The sequence below is a fragment of the Tachypleus tridentatus genome, chromosome 13, assembly GCF_004210375.1.
Source record: "Tachypleus tridentatus isolate NWPU-2018 chromosome 13, ASM421037v1, whole genome shotgun sequence".
Lineage (NCBI taxonomy): Eukaryota > Metazoa > Arthropoda > Merostomata > Xiphosura > Limulidae > Tachypleus > Tachypleus tridentatus.
Window position 1 is genome coordinate 161,754,826 of NC_134837.1, and position 16,432 is coordinate 161,771,257.

At 35.2% G+C, this 16,432-nt stretch overlaps 1 protein-coding gene and 1 long non-coding RNA gene across 3 annotated transcripts; one reads left to right on the top strand and one right to left on the bottom strand.

Moving 5' to 3' along the window:
• The first annotated feature begins 5,526 nt into the window (after nt 1-5,526).
• LOC143238391 (uncharacterized) lies at nt 5,527-12,492 on the top strand. Of its 2 annotated transcripts, none has more exons than XR_013020559.1 (2): nt 5,527-6,196; nt 10,798-12,492. It is a non-coding gene; the product is annotated as an uncharacterized LOC143238391 (long non-coding RNA). The 2 variants fall into 2 exon arrangements; XR_013020560.1 differs by lacking the exon at nt 5,527-6,196 and adding an exon at nt 10,214-10,308.
• On the bottom strand, nt 10,250-12,010 carry LOC143238390 (uncharacterized). Its single transcript, XM_076478558.1, has 2 exons — nt 11,737-12,010; nt 10,250-11,280 (listed from the first exon to the last, which is right to left on the bottom strand). The coding sequence occupies exons 1-2, from the start codon at nt 11,912-11,914 to the stop codon at nt 10,847-10,849; spliced, it is 612 nt and encodes a 203-aa protein (XP_076334673.1). The 5' UTR covers nt 11,915-12,010; the 3' UTR covers nt 10,250-10,846.
• Nucleotides 12,493-16,432: the final 3,940 nt, after the last annotated feature.

Consider the following 16,432-nt stretch of genomic DNA (forward strand, 5'->3'; position numbering starts at 1 on the left):
AAACTTAGGGACTGGTAGCCCAACTACTTCCAGAACTCCTGTATTCTATACACACGACACACCCGTGCTTTACTTATGAAAACCACTTCACACGAAATTTAACAGTTGCAGCACAAATTACAAGGTTCAGCCACGCGAGTAAATGCCTAACCTTATTACGCTTACATCAAGCATTTTGAAGCTTAAATCTGTCATCCTTCTCATGAAAAAAAAATTAATAAAATATCTAATAAAATTCTTTGTTTTTCACAAATATTTCAATTTGTATGACTGAAAATATACCAATCACAAGAAGTAAAACATTGAACTACACGTGTTTATATTTGCTATGATTTCATCTACATTGACAATTTTATCCACTCATTAATTTTCAATTGATTAAGATAAGATATTCTTGCATTATTCTTTTGAAAACATTAGGTACAAACTGGATTAGAAACACCATATGAAACAGCGCTCTTAAAGATGTAAAACTGTATTCTCACTCTCTTGCCAGTGGCGTGAGTCTCTTTGTTACTATGGTTTCTTCCATGAAAAAATTGCCACTTGTAATTCTCAACGCAAGGGTTTTGGATTCTCTTTTTGTTCGTTATGTATTTTATTTTACCCTACTTCTTTAGACCTGTAGATGGATTGGTTAACTGATGAGTCCAAGCTTGTTGTGTCTGAAGCTAAAGTGTTGCTGAGTTAAACAATATGTAATGTTTGAAATTTTCAAATGTTGGTGGTTAAATTCTATAGTTTTTTTCGATTAATCGGCATTAATCACAATTATAGTTTCCTAGGCCTGTAGCACATTGACTGTAGATGCCCAACAACAATATTAATCTTCTCTCTTGGTGCGCTGCTTTTATATAAAGCATGCGAAACTAGATTATACACCGAAGGTCGCTTGGCAAACGTATTGTCAATCAGTAGCATTACATACACACCTAGTACTTTGTTGATTCTTACGATCGAGAATCTTCTATTAATTTCGAGAACAGGCAGGACTTGTGAATTACACAGCCCACAGTAAACGTCATAAGAAAAAATAAAATTACACTGAAAGAAGCGAAGGTACTACACTAAATGTACAATAGTAAATCTGTTACAAAATAAAAACCGATAACTCAAGTGAGACTGAATTACCTTTTGACGAGGAACGCCCGGCATGACCAAGCGTGTTAAGGCGTGCGACTCGTAATCTGAGGGTCGCGGGTTCGCGTCCCCGTCGCGCCAAACATGTTCACCGTTTCAGCCGTAGAGGCGTTATAATGTGACGGTCAATGTGATGGTAAAAGAGTAGTCCAAGAGTTGGTGGTAGGTGGTGATGACTAGCTGCCTTCCCTCTAGTCTTACACTGCTAAATTAGGGACGGCTAGCACAGATAGCCCTCGAATAGCTTTGTGCGAAATTCAAAAACGAAAACAAAAATTGAGGAGGAACGGGTAAATAAAGAGAAACCTCAGAGTCAGAGCATGTTAGTGTTGTGTTAGTTGATGAAGTAATAATGATAAGGGACATCTCAGTTAAAAACACTAGAAGTGAAGATAAGGACCCCAGTAACAAATAATATGTCAAATACTTTCCCAATGATATATGAGTAGAACCTTATATCATGCAGATGCTCAAGTAGTTGCATACAAACCCAAGAATGATGTGAATGAAAGTAGGTAATATTGCCTCTAATAACATAACAAACACTGGATAATATGATACTCTATTTATGAAGTTGTAATTACGTTAAGTAGGTCTGTTTCTTTATTTTGAATATTGCACAAAGCCATACGAAAACGATCTACGCCAGCTGTCCCTGATTTAGCAGAGTAAGACAAGAGGAAAAGCAACTCCTGGGGTACTCTTTCAAACGAATAATGGGATTGACCATAATAACGCCCTAAGAATGAAAGGGCGAACATGTTTAGTTAAATTTGGATTCGCACCCGTGACTCTCAGATTACGAGTCGAGTGCCCTTACCACCTGGTAATGCCGGGGCACGTAACGTAGGATAAGTCATATATGTATATAATTACATAAGATTATATGTTTATCAAATAAATTGTACAATATATTTTAAGAATAAATACTTAATAATTGTTTAGCTTTATTTGTAACATGAGAGTCACAATCAATTAATTTAAAGTAAACATTATGACAAATTTAATTACGAAACTCGATAGGGTCGTACGCATTGTTTGTAACTCATTGATGCAGAGATTATCGAGTGTCGCGTGTAGAGTACAGAAGACAGACGATTAGGTGTAATAAAGATAAATAGTTTGGTTTGATGTTTCATAGCACAAAGCAACTAGACTATCTGCGCTAAAGATAAATAAATAGTGTGATTGGAATAGTAGAAGTAGAAAAACAGACAAAAATTAGCAGACGAGATGTTACGAAACGGAAGTAGGCCAAAGAAAAGTAAAAAGGGAAGTTAATCGTCGTGGAAGGCCTTACGATTAATATAGGCCTAATAATTGATATATTATTGTGAGTATTGTAAAAATAACGAAAATAATTTATTTCGCCAAAGAGAGAACTGAGCATATATTTATATTAAATCTTTTAAAATCAAAATTACAGTTTAACTTCAGTTTGACGTATTTAAAAAAAACAAAAGGCCAGCTAAGCCTAAAGTTACCACTAACCAACGTAAGCCTTATCGAAAGAATCTGTTTCTGTTATGGCGAAATAGAAAATAAGAAATGTATTTCATTACAAAAAAATATGATGAAATTCAAAATACGAAGCGAAATTTAACGTTTACAAAACTTGCAGATTAAAATAATTGACACCAACCTTCCTAAAAATTAAAGTATACCTCCAGACCAAAAATCTCCCCAGTGGCTCAGCAGTATGTGTGCGGAATTGCAACACTAAAAACTGGGTGTCGATACCCGTGATGGGCAGAGCACAGATAGCCCATTGTGTAGCTTTGTGCTTAATACAAAACAACAACCAGACCAAAGAATCAAATATATCACAGAAGAACTTCAAATTAAAAGTTTAAAACAAAGTATAAAGGAAATTTTCTGCAAAAATGAACTGAATCCCCGCAACAAACTTGCAAGTTTAACTTCCTCTGAATATTACTATTATCACCATTCATACGTAAAATCACATACTATAAAGGCTTAACAATCAACTAAAGCAGCCCTGGATTAACCATTAAGCAAAATACGCACGTGATTAGGGCACCAATGGAAGGGAGAACCACAGAGATTTCCCCTTAGTTATAATGCCCTTACCTCTTTCACTTCCACACTTAACTTTGGTTGATTTTTTTTTTTTTTTTTTTTGTAATTGCTCTTACCTACCGTGCTTGACTTTACTCTGCATTGTTAAAAAAGTTTTCTTTGGCTCGGTTAGTGACTAAAGTTTCGAGAATCTACTAAACTATATATCTGAAGTAAGAAGTAATTGATTTGCGAAAGATTACTGTAAAGAGTGGTTCAAAATGTTGATACAACTTCAGGTAAAAGATGATCATATGTTATGATGTCTAACCTTGCAGATGAAATATTTTTCTCAATCATTCCTTCTGCTGTGGCTATATATAAGAAATTTTCGGCAGTGGAACTGTTTTGTTTTATCATTTACTGCTTTATTCAGTCACATCTACAGAAACAAAAGAGAATAATACCACAGAAATATAAGTCAAACGAAATGGTAACATGTGTACAGAGACGTGGCTAGTTTAATGTTTTTTTCGGCTTTGTTTTCGTGCCTTATATTTGGGTTATTGTCTTGTTTGTTTTAGTTTTATTTGCGTTAGTATTGGTTTATTTGTGTGTTTTGTAATATTTTTATAAGTGTGTTTTTCACTGAAGTTTTCTGAGCCGTTACGTTTTTTGGCTTCAAATAGCTTGCTGTTAAAAAACCTTTGTTTGTGAGTACATTGTTTGCAATTTATCATACCAAGAAAAATTTTAGAAAGGAATGCTACTGTAGCAATGCCACCGTTCATATATTACATGTAACCTATAAGAGCATTTGGGCATGTATGCATACCCTTCTAATTATGTAATAATATAAGCAGATCTGAAGCTGAGATTTACTAAGGAGATACGTACAAGGGTGCCTTCTGGTGATATTTTTTTTATGAGACGAACGAACAATCCGAGACAGAAACACAAATACAACGAAGAGAAACTTTCAGGTGTAATTCAACTATTTTGTGACTATAAATTCAGTTCACTATGTGTTGTATTACATTTCTGAAAAGCTGGGAAAACAATTGAATGATCGGAGCAGTCTGAAGGTCAAATTACGTAAGACTTCGACATGTTCGATAACAAGGTTCTTAACATTGCTATGTTTATACCATACGACTAGTAGTAGTACAGTACTGTGGCGCCGTGGTCATACGAAGATAATGTAAACTGAAAAATCAAGAAAATCAATTTAGGATTGAAAAAGTGCATAAACTAAATAACTTCATGTGAGCAAGGTTAGTACTAAGTACTAGGCTTAACGTTAGTGGCCTCAGTTGCAATGTACAGGGTGGCCCATAAGTCCCTACCCATCCATATATCTTATGTATCCAGTGTATCTCGCTGCATAATATGCGACGCCATGTTCTGTGAGATATTTTCAAGTATAAATGGGTTACATCGGCCATATTTCTGTGAAAAAAAGAAACGAATATATAATACATGCGTAACTGAATATAACATAATAACATATGGATGGGTAGGGACTTACGGGCCACCCTGTATTAGCATTAGGCCTGACGTTAATGTCATCTGAGAACTGAGTGACAATAACGTTAAGCCTAAATACTGTAACAAGTTTAGTGTAAGTACACTGGAAACGCTACTGTAGCCTGGAATAATGAAGTGGACTATTCCCAGTGTAAGGCTGTCGTTTTGAATTTGCCTTCGCATCCAGGCATGTAAGTAAAGTTTCAGACATATGCCTATTTCGTTGATGTATGGTTTGTTGGCTCATCTAAAGTCCCAGGTCAAATCTGAGGTCAAAAGAAAAGTTGAGGTTACAACTCATTCTTCAGATATTAGGATTAAGGTACTCTAGCCCAGGCCTAACCCAGTATTTAATAATTCAATGTGCAATACAGTTTACAACTGATTATATGTTATATATGTGTATTATTACAGAATGATTACTGTGTATATAGGCTACTACAGAATGTGTTGTGGATCACAAATTGTTTTGGAATACTTTTTGGCTCACAATGGATTTACATATTACCATTGTCATTGCTTCTTGCAATCAGCTACCATAACAACAACCTTAATGAAACTTTTGCAATGACTGAAAATTAATTTTTCTAAAATGGATTGAGGCCAGTCATGAATGGTTTTCAATGGTTATCAGAATACAGTAAGTCAATAAAAGTATTTATGAATTCATGTTTATGTGCTGATGGATCTGGACCCGAGGATAACTTTCTGACAGTCTTTGTCTAAATGTAGACCTAGAGTTTAGTATGTTTGACTGTCTTACGAATGTTTTTCTTCATAAATGTCAGTGTTTTTCTTATCATTATAACTATATATGATCCGTATTATTTTGTGTTTTTTTCTCTGTATATTTCAGACTGCAAGATGAAACAAGTTCATTTAAGTGGTGCACAAAAGAAAAAAACTGGCAGAAAAGAACCAACAAAAGGCTTTGGATTTAGTGGCCAAGTCTAGATAGCAGACTAATTTGTTCACTGAACTTACACAACAAGATCTTCCAAATCAAAACCCATCTCTGCCATGAGAAGTCACTTGTACTGTATCTGACTCTGACATGATTAAAGTTGAACCAAGCTCCACATCTACAAGTACCACTTTGTCCACTTGAAGGTCAGAACATTATGATGACGTTGAGGTGTCACAGGCTTGCTCAACTGCAACAACTTTCACAACTGATCTTACTTTGCTTGTAAATTCTCCAGATAAATCTAGTGTTAATGTTGATGCAAGTTTCTCCACAAGACAGTTTGAAGTTGAAATAATTTCTGAAAATGAAAATTGCTGAACTATGGTAAAATGCTTCAGTCTAAAAAAGATGAAGAAACTAAAGCAAAAGATCCAGGGTTGTGGCTCGATTTCTCTGCTGCTGATGTGGCTTATTCGATTGCTTGTGGACCCACTGACTGTTAACACCACAATGGGTCATTTGTTAAATCTTGCTGGACTTTCAATAGTAGCAAACTAATGAAATACTGTTTGCAAAAACTTTTCTTTGGGGTAAAAGCCAATGGTGAGTAATACAAGAGAGAATGGTTGTTGTATTCACTGTCGACTCTTTGTCCCTAAATTTGCCTCGTGTTTTGTTGAAAGAGAAGGGTTCAGTGACTGGCGAAATACTATTGTAATTGATCATCATTAAAGAAGCACTACTCACCGAAACTCTATGTTAACATACTTAACTTACAGACAAGGTTTAGGCTTGCAACAAGAGTTGGAAAAAGAAATTAAAAGAAGAGTGCGATTACTGGGAACATGTCTTGGAGCATGCAATAGTTGTTATTTGTACGTTAGCTGAACGTAGCCTGGCTTTTCACAGAACAGATGAAATTTGGTTCACTGCAGAATGGGAATTTTTTAGGGCTACATTAGCTCATAAGTCAGTTTGATCCAGTTTAGCAGGGCATATTTATAAATATGGAAATTTTGGAAAAGGAAATCCTTCATACTTGTCCAAAACCGCCAATGAAGAACTCATTGAACCAATGGTTCAGAAGGTCTACACATTTGTTGTTGATGAAGTAAATTCTTCTTGTTATTTTAGCTTGTCAGTTGACTCGACGCCAGATCTATCACATATAGATCAGATAAGAGTTGAACTCGATACTTAAAAAATGAGCAGCCTATTGAATGCTTTTAACCTTTTGGAACCAAAAAGTCAAATGACTGATGAAATGGCAAACCAGGTATTGCAGTACTTACGTGAACTTTGCAAACTTAATTTTACAAAATATAGGGGTCAGTCTTATCACAATGCTGCTAACATGTCTGGGCGTTGTAAGGATATGCAGCAAAAGATTTTAGAAGAAAATAAGTTTGCCATATATGTGCCTTGTGCAGCCCATTCATTAAATCTGGTAGACCGAAGTTCTTTCTACTGCTGTCAAGTGGCAATTAACTTTTCTCTACAATGTATTTGCTCTATACATATTTTTCAGCCTCAACCAGCCAGTGGAAAATTTTTAAAGCTTGTACAATCAGGCAGAACGTGCTTCCATATTGCTCTCATGTTACTCTCGCTTCGTTGATATTCTCGATAGCACTTCTGATGATGTAATTTTTCCAGAATTTAGTCGAAGATAGTGCAGCTTCTGTAATTGTAGTCTTTATTGCTTGAGAGAAAGTTCGCTTCAAATAATAAGCTTCAAACGTTACAATGACACCGTGATTCATTAATTGCAGTAGAGATGTTGTATTGGGTGGAAAAGATGAATTTTGACATTTCCATTAAAGTCACAAAGTCCTGTTGGATGACTTTAAAGTCCAAGTTGTTTTCTTTTGCAGTAATGTTCAACTGCAGGACAAAAATAGCTTTTTTAACCAGTCTTCAAACAAAGGTTTTGGGACCCATGCTTTTTTTATTTGATCGCCAAACAACTGGAAGAGTCTTCTTTGCACAACTGATAAGTGTTCGGGGTGTTTCCGCACGATACACAAGCACAGGTTTTAATTTAAAATCGCCAGATCCATTTCCGCAAAACAAGTGTCAAACGATCTTTTACCCCTTCTAACGTGGCCGAGTTTTTTTCATTTTCTGATAGAAAAGTTCTTGAAGGCACTTTTTTTCCCAAAATAAACCCCTTTTATCAACATTAATATTTGGTTATCTTCGTAACGAACTTTTTATTAATTTGAACTTTCGCCTGCAATACGAACATTATGAAAACCAGAGTGTTTTTAAAACGAAAGAACCAATCACGGCTTGCCAAAATATTTCTTTAGTTCCCCATTCACCAACGGTTTCTTTAAAGGCGGCCCGGCATGGCCAAGCGTGTTAAGGCGTGCGACTCGTAATCTGAGGGTCGCGGGTTCGCATCCCGGTCGCGCCAAACATGCTCGCCCTCCCAGCCGTGGGGTCGTTATAATGTGACGGCCAATCCCACTATTCGTTGGTAAAAGAGTAGCCCAAGAGTTGGCGGTGGGTGGTGATGACTAGTTGTTTTCCCTCTAGTCTTACACTGATAAATTAGGGACGGCTAGCACAGATAGCCCTCGAGTAGCTTTGTGCGAAATTCCAAAACAAACCAATCTTTAAAGGCGTTTAAAAAACTCGAAGCTTTCGTTTGAATTTCCATTTGACTTAAAGGAATTCGCTTCTGATTACAATCATCTATCCATATTGATAGCAGACATTCCATATTCACCATTAGAGAGCTCCTTTTCTTGACGATTGTTTTCGAGGCAAAACAGTTGGTAGCCATTCAATACTGTTTTTACTGGTTCTTTTATTTAACAGTCTTACAGATGATTCATTTATTCCTTCGTCTCGTGCGAGTTAGGTTTCTTTGGCTCAGTATCATCACACATTTTTTTCTCACGCATAATAAAATGATCTCTGTAAAAGGTATACACCCGTCCTTAACATGAAAAAACTGAACTGCCGCTGACAGCAACTGATGCTCAGATTTATACTGTGCAGTATATAATGTGCATGCGCATTGTATAGGCTTGTAGAAAGATCTAGAATAAGCGAATGACACAAATTCGTAGACATCTTTTCAGAAATATATGTATTAAAATGTCAGCCATAATAAAAAGGGCCCAAAGGCTTATTCGTATATAAATAAAGCCCCATTACAGTGAACCCCATACTGTTAAGCTTCACTGCGGACCTCCTTTAATATCCAAGAACACACTTCAAAGACGAAGAGAAATACGTAACAAGATATTTATGAAACTGAAGATTTATAAAAACATAAATCTACGTTTCAAAAACCGAAGTGTCACAGTAACAAAAATTACATTTAACAAAGGATTTCATTCATGTACCATCGTGTGATTGATTTATACGTTAGTTTTGCATGCTATTCTTCTCAGTTTTCAGTTGTTTAACTGAGAAATGAACAACTTAAAAATCTAGAAGCAAATGTATCTTAACGTCAAATTAATAGATAGGTTTGTTTTTTAATCTCGCGTAAAACAAGACGAGCCGTCCCTAATTTAGCAATGTAAAACTAAAGTGAAGGCAGCTATTCATCACCACCTATCGCCAACTCTTGGGTTACTCTTTCACCAACGAATAGTGGGATTGACCGTCACATTATAACGGGATTTGAACTCGCGACTTTCGGATTATGAATCGAGTGCCTTAACCACCTGGCCATGCTGGGCCTGAGGGGAAAGTAGCATTTGCAATTTCTATAATATTTATTATAAATCTTGCCTCCCGCTAGTACAGCGGTATGGGGTTCGATTCCCCTCGGTGGGCTGAGCAGATAGCCCGATGTGGCTTTGCTATAAGAAAACACACACATAATAAATCTTAGGCTTATTTGATTCAGGGAATTATCTTTATTGCAACAGCACAACAAAACTGTGACAGTATTTTACCTGGCAACCATGAACAGCGTAATGAACATATTACTGTTTTCAGGACGGAAGATCTATTGAAATCTTGGCCTGGTATGGCCAAGTGTGATAAGGTGTTCGACTCGTAATCCGAGGGTCGCGGGTTCGAATCCCGGTCGCACTAAACATACTCGCCTCCCAGCCGTGGGGGCGTTATAATGTGATGGTCAATCGCACTATTCGTTGGTAAAAGAGTAGCCCAAGAGTTGGCGGTGGGTGGTGATGACTAGCTGCCTTCCCTCTAGTCTTACACTGCTAAATTAGGGACGACTAGCACAAATAGAGGTTTTGCGTGAACCTATTAGTGTCACGTGACCACAACGAGGTTTGTAAACATATCGCCATATTGGGTGGCAAGTATCCCGCATGACTGAACGAGTTAACAACTGCTGTATTCAGTACTATTCACATGTAAATGGCTGCTGCTGGCTTTTCATCACTTGTAGCACACCTGACAGGTGCTGATAAGGCCAGGTATGAGGAAAACGTGAAGGAACTGGGTGTAGGAGACCCGTATATGCTCCCGCCACGTGTATTTACGCCAGTAATATCCAGCCAAGACAACGTTGTTCAGAGTCAGACTGTTTCCGGAGTAGATCTGCCATATATTACATATGGTGACATTTATATATATTTGATAAACAGGACTTCCACCTATACAAATGAAAGTCTAAAAGGTTACAAAGCCTTGATGCGTACAAGTACTTTGTGGTAGGATTTGTACAGAATGTGCAGATAACCAGGGCAACGTCGGATAAAGTCATCATTACAGCAAAAGTTTGTACATCATGTTGTATTACATACATGTATCATGTACTCTGTATGATAGATTTAACTACATTTTAGACGAAGACTAGATACTTAAGTAAAGTAGAGCCCCCATTTTAATAAATGGTTCAATATTATTGTACTACATGTGTACTGACTGTTGTCAAAGCTCTAGCCTAGGAGCACTTCTATACATGTTTGTATAATGATATTAAGATACCTTATTGTCTAGGCTGTTTCAAAACTTAATTTTTGATTTATGATTAATTTTTGGTAAGGAATCAATATATAGATAATAAATAGTACAAGTAGACATAGACCGTTAAAGCTGGTCAATAGCCATGTTAGGTTTCTGTAAAAATAATTTAATATTTAGCTGTTCTGTTATTTTTTTATATTATTTTATTATTTGAGTGACACATGTATCCCAACCTGATACCCAGTTGTCTTTAAAAGCTTATATATACACAACTTAATATTTTCTTTGTTATTTTACAGGTGTGCCACTCTCAGCGGCTAAATGAACCACCACTAAAGCTATGGGTTGCTAGTTGCAGGAATGGAGAGATAATATCTTCCCACTGCACCTGCAAGGCTGGACTAGGTGAAGTCTGCTCCCACGTTGCCATTCAGATTCAAGTCTAACTAAGTCTATGAATGATATTTCCGTCTGCATACATGTCTCAGTTGTATATTGTGATGTACACAAGTCAAAATTATCACATGTAGCTTCAAGTTCATCAGCAGAATCAGTACAGCTGCTATCAGTGGCAGCAGTGCCAGCAGATTCTATGAAAGCAAGTTCAAGCAGCCCAGCAGTAGCTTCATGTCTCTTTTGTTGTTCTTTTCTCCTTTTGGTCACTTCTTTCCTGTTTTCATATTTACACAATTCAGCAGCTTTCCTTCTCTTCAGGGGAGAACGTGTAAAATGAAATATGGAAGGTACATAGTCAGGTGATAGGGGATCATCACTCGTCGTCCCTGAAACAGAGTACAATAATTTTGTTAAGATATAGACCTACAAGCATGATCAGATAATATTTATATATATAACACATACACTGTACACTTTTAACTAAATATATATATATATATAACTGAATATGCTGAACATTGTTTAACAACTGAATGTACAGCGAACAAATTAATTATTTGCACACTATTTAATTTTGTGCCAGTTGTAGTTTTCTGATGAATCACTTAAATTGGTCCTTTAAGAGATATTAACATTTTGTCTTAATGTACAAATGGCTATATAACCTATTCATCATGAATAATATTGTTCCTTCAGTAAATTTACTATTCAGTAATTTAAAAGTAAAAGAAAAGTGTGCAAAAAACATTTCTTTGACTGGTGCTGCAGTGTGCTCTGCTGTACATATATCATGCGTGTAAGTTTCAATTTATTCAGCCTGGCTATAGATGAATTATAGATACCTGACACAAAATGTTTACTACAAAGTCTGGTGTGCTCTGTGGGTGTCCAGTTTTTCCTATTGACAGCTGCAATCCATCGTCTTCTTCGGTCGGGATCTATAGGAAATCTGTAGAATGACACATTTTCCGCCTGTCCACGTCGATTTGAACAGTTAAATGCACAACACGAGTGTACCATCACACACTTTTGACAATGAATCACGCTTGTGTTGGAATATAAACACGGTCAGCAGTAACTAGGTCAAGAGTGACGTCACACGCAAACCTCGATAGCCTTCGAATAGCTTTGTGCGACATTCGAAAAACAAACTATTGAAATCATATTAGTTTTGAAGAACAAAATATTTGATACAGCTAATTGTAGTCATTAATCCCTATATAACACCGTGGAATGCAGTATTTGTCACACAAGTTATATATGTGAATATTCTTTAACTGATTTTTCAATTTAAATATTGTTACAGTGTTTATACATTTATAACTACTCAATTATAATTTACATGTATCATGAGACATCTGTTAGCAGTCTTATTATGGTTGATATCATAAATACCGACTAAGACTTGTATTGTCAGAAGAAATTGCAAAGCAAAACTTCGTATACATTTTATTTGCTTTTACCTAAATTTCAAGTTGAAATCTCAGGCAAGTGTTGTTATTGTTTATTAAATCTAAATTATGCAAAACATAAACATGATTATAATTTCTCAGTTTAAGGTCTTTCACACGACAGAAAGCAATAAACTTTGCAATCATTATTGTTAGTAAAACGTTTTTCCACCGAACAATGTTACTTCAGTTCATGACGTCATTCAAACAAGAATACTTTGTGCGCATAGTAACACTGATATTTCACTTAGAAACAATACAGAAAGTGATTTACAAAGCGTACAGTGCAGAGAGAATTCAATGGCTAATTACACTCAATTATTTTATATTTTCGCTAATTTCCTGCTTGTTTCAGGTTTTAGATTCGTCTACGAAACTGAACGTGGTTCTACTCTCACATTAATTTGTTCAAACCGAGCTTATAAAAGAGCGAGAGAAGAATCAGTAATTTGGTTCTCAAATCTCAATGAACAAGTTATTAATAGTGAGAAAACGCAAATAAAATACGGTGGCAAATTAGTGCTAACCGACATCCAATTTGAAGACGCGGGAATTTACACATGCAAAAATCGTGAAGGTGATTACAAACATGATGTTAGAGGTAAATTAAAGGTTTTTTTTAAAGACCGTATTTTCATTTATTAAACGACACTAATTTAACAGAAATAACACCTAAATCGAAATCGTCCATCTTGATTTTAAATTTATTTCAGCCATAACCTTTTCGTTTGATATTTCACTCACCATGTGTATTGATTAAAAAATAATAATTGTCTGTATATACGTAAGATTACACTGTGTAAGAAAATTTTTACCTTTTCTTGTTTCTGGGCACAAAATGTTATTTTCTAATTGCTTATGCCAAAAGTAAATGGAAAAGGCCTATTCTCTTCAAACTTTACTTTTGTGACTTGGGAGCGTGTATAACGAAAACATGATGGGAGAATATATTTGAGGGCTGATACGTGAAAGGGATTTATATTTCAGTCGCAAATCTCGAAAAAGTACTTACTTCTAAATATTTGTGTATAACTTTAGTATAAATACATGTAAATCTTGATTCATACGCTGTTAGGGCTCGGCATGGCCAAGTGTGTTAAGGCGTGCGACTCGTAATCTGAGGGTGGCGGGTTCGCATCCCTGTCGCGCCAAACATGCTCACACTTTCAGCCGTGGGGGGCATTATAATGTGACGGCCAATCCCACTTTTCGTTGATAAAAGAATAGCCCAAGAGTTGGCGGTGGGTGGTGATGACCAGCTGCCTTCCCTCTAGTCTTACACTGCTAAATTAGGGACGGCTAGCACAAACAGCCCTTGAGTAGCTTTGTGCGAAATTCACAAACAATCATATATTGTTTTATTCAGACATTATGTAAATTTGCCCGTTTTTACATGTGTATTGACTACAAAATTATTTATATTTCCCATGTATACGAAAGATTATGTTGACAATAGTATCACTTTTAACTTAATTATTTCACAATAAAAATTTCATGTTATGTTTTACGTTTTTGTAAACAACCAAGCCGGGTGCTCATACAAAGAAAAAAGAAAGTTAATTCTGTCATTAATTATCGTTTGCAAAGCATTTGTATTCATTGGTTAGAGCTATGGAATTCCTGATTTTTCTCTTACAGAGCTTGCTAGTTAACGAGGCTAAAAGTAAACAAGATACTCTCTGACAAATCAACCTTAGGTATTCAAAGATTTGGTTAAAAATTTGAAACTCTTACTGATACACAACACTTAAAATCAATTTAAAGTTTCTATACAGTAGTTTCAAACTGTTTATACCACTGCCGTTCGATTCTTTTTTTCTTTTCTTTTTTTGCGAGCTTAGCTCTGCCCCTTACTAGTACAGAGGTAAGTCTACGGATTTACAACGCTACAATAAGAGGTTCGAATCCCATCGGTGAGCTCAGATAGATAGCCTGACGTGGCTTAGCTGAAAGAAAACACACAAACATAAACAACTCAGCTCTACATTTATTTTTATATATACAAATTACATATTTTCGTTCTCACCATAAATGGATGTTTCTTTAATAGTATAAGGTTTTGATGGGGAGTGCAGAGGTTAGTGAAGCCTAATAATTATGTTTAACGTCACATTTGCTCGCAAATATTTCTGCCTCATTTTTATCAATTTGCTCATTACCGATTTTAAGTCTGTGGTGTGCGAAAATCTCGTTTTAGGAGATTTCTTTAATGCTAGAACCCGTTAGTAGGTCTCATTTATAGCGATCAAAAATATTTTTTTTATTCGTTGTAAAATATGTACAGGATGGGTAGAAAATGTTTAAGTTGGCGAAGCAATGATATTACACTCCCGATGATTTAATGTTTAAACTGGAATAAATGCGACTGAATAATTTCTTTGGTTAAAAGGAATTTTGATTAAAACTTCATTTGTTAAAACTGGTGTTTTCTTTTAAATTGATCCTCTTATTCTTGTGATTCAGTATTTTCAAATGACTTGCAAATACGTTGTTTTTTCACATTCTTTATGAATAGATTTAAATCCAAGTCGTATAAGTATGTGTTTAGTTTAAGTGGAGTGCAAATTTACAGAGAAATATGGAAACAAAACTCGCAGATTAAAACGTGTAATATAATCTATTGTACCATTTAATCATTCATTAAAAACGTTACGATTATAGTCTTATAATCGAACTGATAAGCAACCAGTTTTGGACTGCAAACAGATAAAATTAGTTAACACTTAACTTTAAATAACTATGTTCGTGGAGTTATTGTTTTAATGAAATAGTCTTCCGATGGGACAGCGGTAAGTCAATGGATTTACAACGCTAAGATTAGGAGTTCGATTGCCCTCGGTGGACACAGTAAATAGCCCGATGTGGTTTGGCTATAAGAATAACTATGTGTGCTTGATCATTCGAAAAGCTTTTCATTCTCTACAGTTAATTAGAAAGTTAAGTTCTTGCTTTCTACTCCAAGTAAGCTATCAAATATATTGGACAAAAAGCGAAAGATTACACCACACTTACAGTTGAAGGTCCCTACATATAGTTGTCAGATTTTCATGAATTACACGTGGACTGATATTAATACAGCTACAATATACAGCTGCATTTCTTTTCAATTTGTTTAAACATTTTCAAGGTACCTCTAATTGTAGCTGTAGTAATGTCAGTCCGCGTGTAATAAATGAAAATCTGATAACTGTGTAGGGACCACAAACTGTAAGTGTGAAGTAATCTTTTTGCTTTTGTTTAATAGATTTGGTAGCTTACTCAGAGTAGAAAGCAAGAACTTAACTTTCTATTTGCGGTCACATACAGTGCTTGTATTAACTTAGCTAACTCCGATCTACTGTTTTCCACTGTAAAAGCCAACTACCGTTAATTATTCTGAATTTTGTCATTGAAAACTAACATCTCAGCTCTTGTTTTATATATTTTATTTTGTTTTTCTCTGATATGTATTGATATATTAGTGATACTTACCAATAATCTGGATACTTTTCTAATCATAGTTTTCAGTTGGTTGAGTCAAATAATTCATATTATTCGTTTGTTCACCTACAAAATAAATAATTTCTTTATGTAGTTGTCTCTGCTGATCAAACTGTTGTTACTGCACCAGATAGGAATTTTAAAATACTCAAATCTTCGTTAAGTAAACTGTGTTTTTATCAATTTCGTTCATAAACGACACGTTATCTTGTATATCATTTAATTGTAATGAAAATTGAACTGTCTTATCTTCCAATGATAGTTTTTAACAACCTTCGTGTAATTTCCCATTAATACTATCTGCATTACTCTTAGTATTTTCAGAATATTTTGTAAATTATAAAATATTGTAAATTAAAAGTATCATCTTCAAACTATAATACATCGAACAAGATTTATTAAGTTTTATTAATACAGATATCAAAGTGTGTTTTTATATTGGTTTAATGTGTGTTTGCTCTTGTATTACAAGGAATTATTTGGTTTATTGTCTGGTGAAGTTGGATTCTCTGTTTAGTATTTAAATGTTACCTGAAGAACATTTATTTGAGTTGCAGTGTTAAATTTAAAACGTGACATTCTATTTTTTTTGTGTTACATGAATGTT

Excerpts from the sequence above, each read along its gene's own strand:
- LOC143238390 (XM_076478558.1), bottom strand. The coding sequence starts at position 11,914 with ATGGTACACTCGTGTTGTGCATTTAACTGTTCAAATCGACGTGGACAG. Across the intron at positions 11,281-11,736 it reads TAGTAAACATTTTGTGTCAG|GGACGACGAGTGATGATCCC; the intron begins GTATCTATAATT and ends ACTCTGTTTCAG.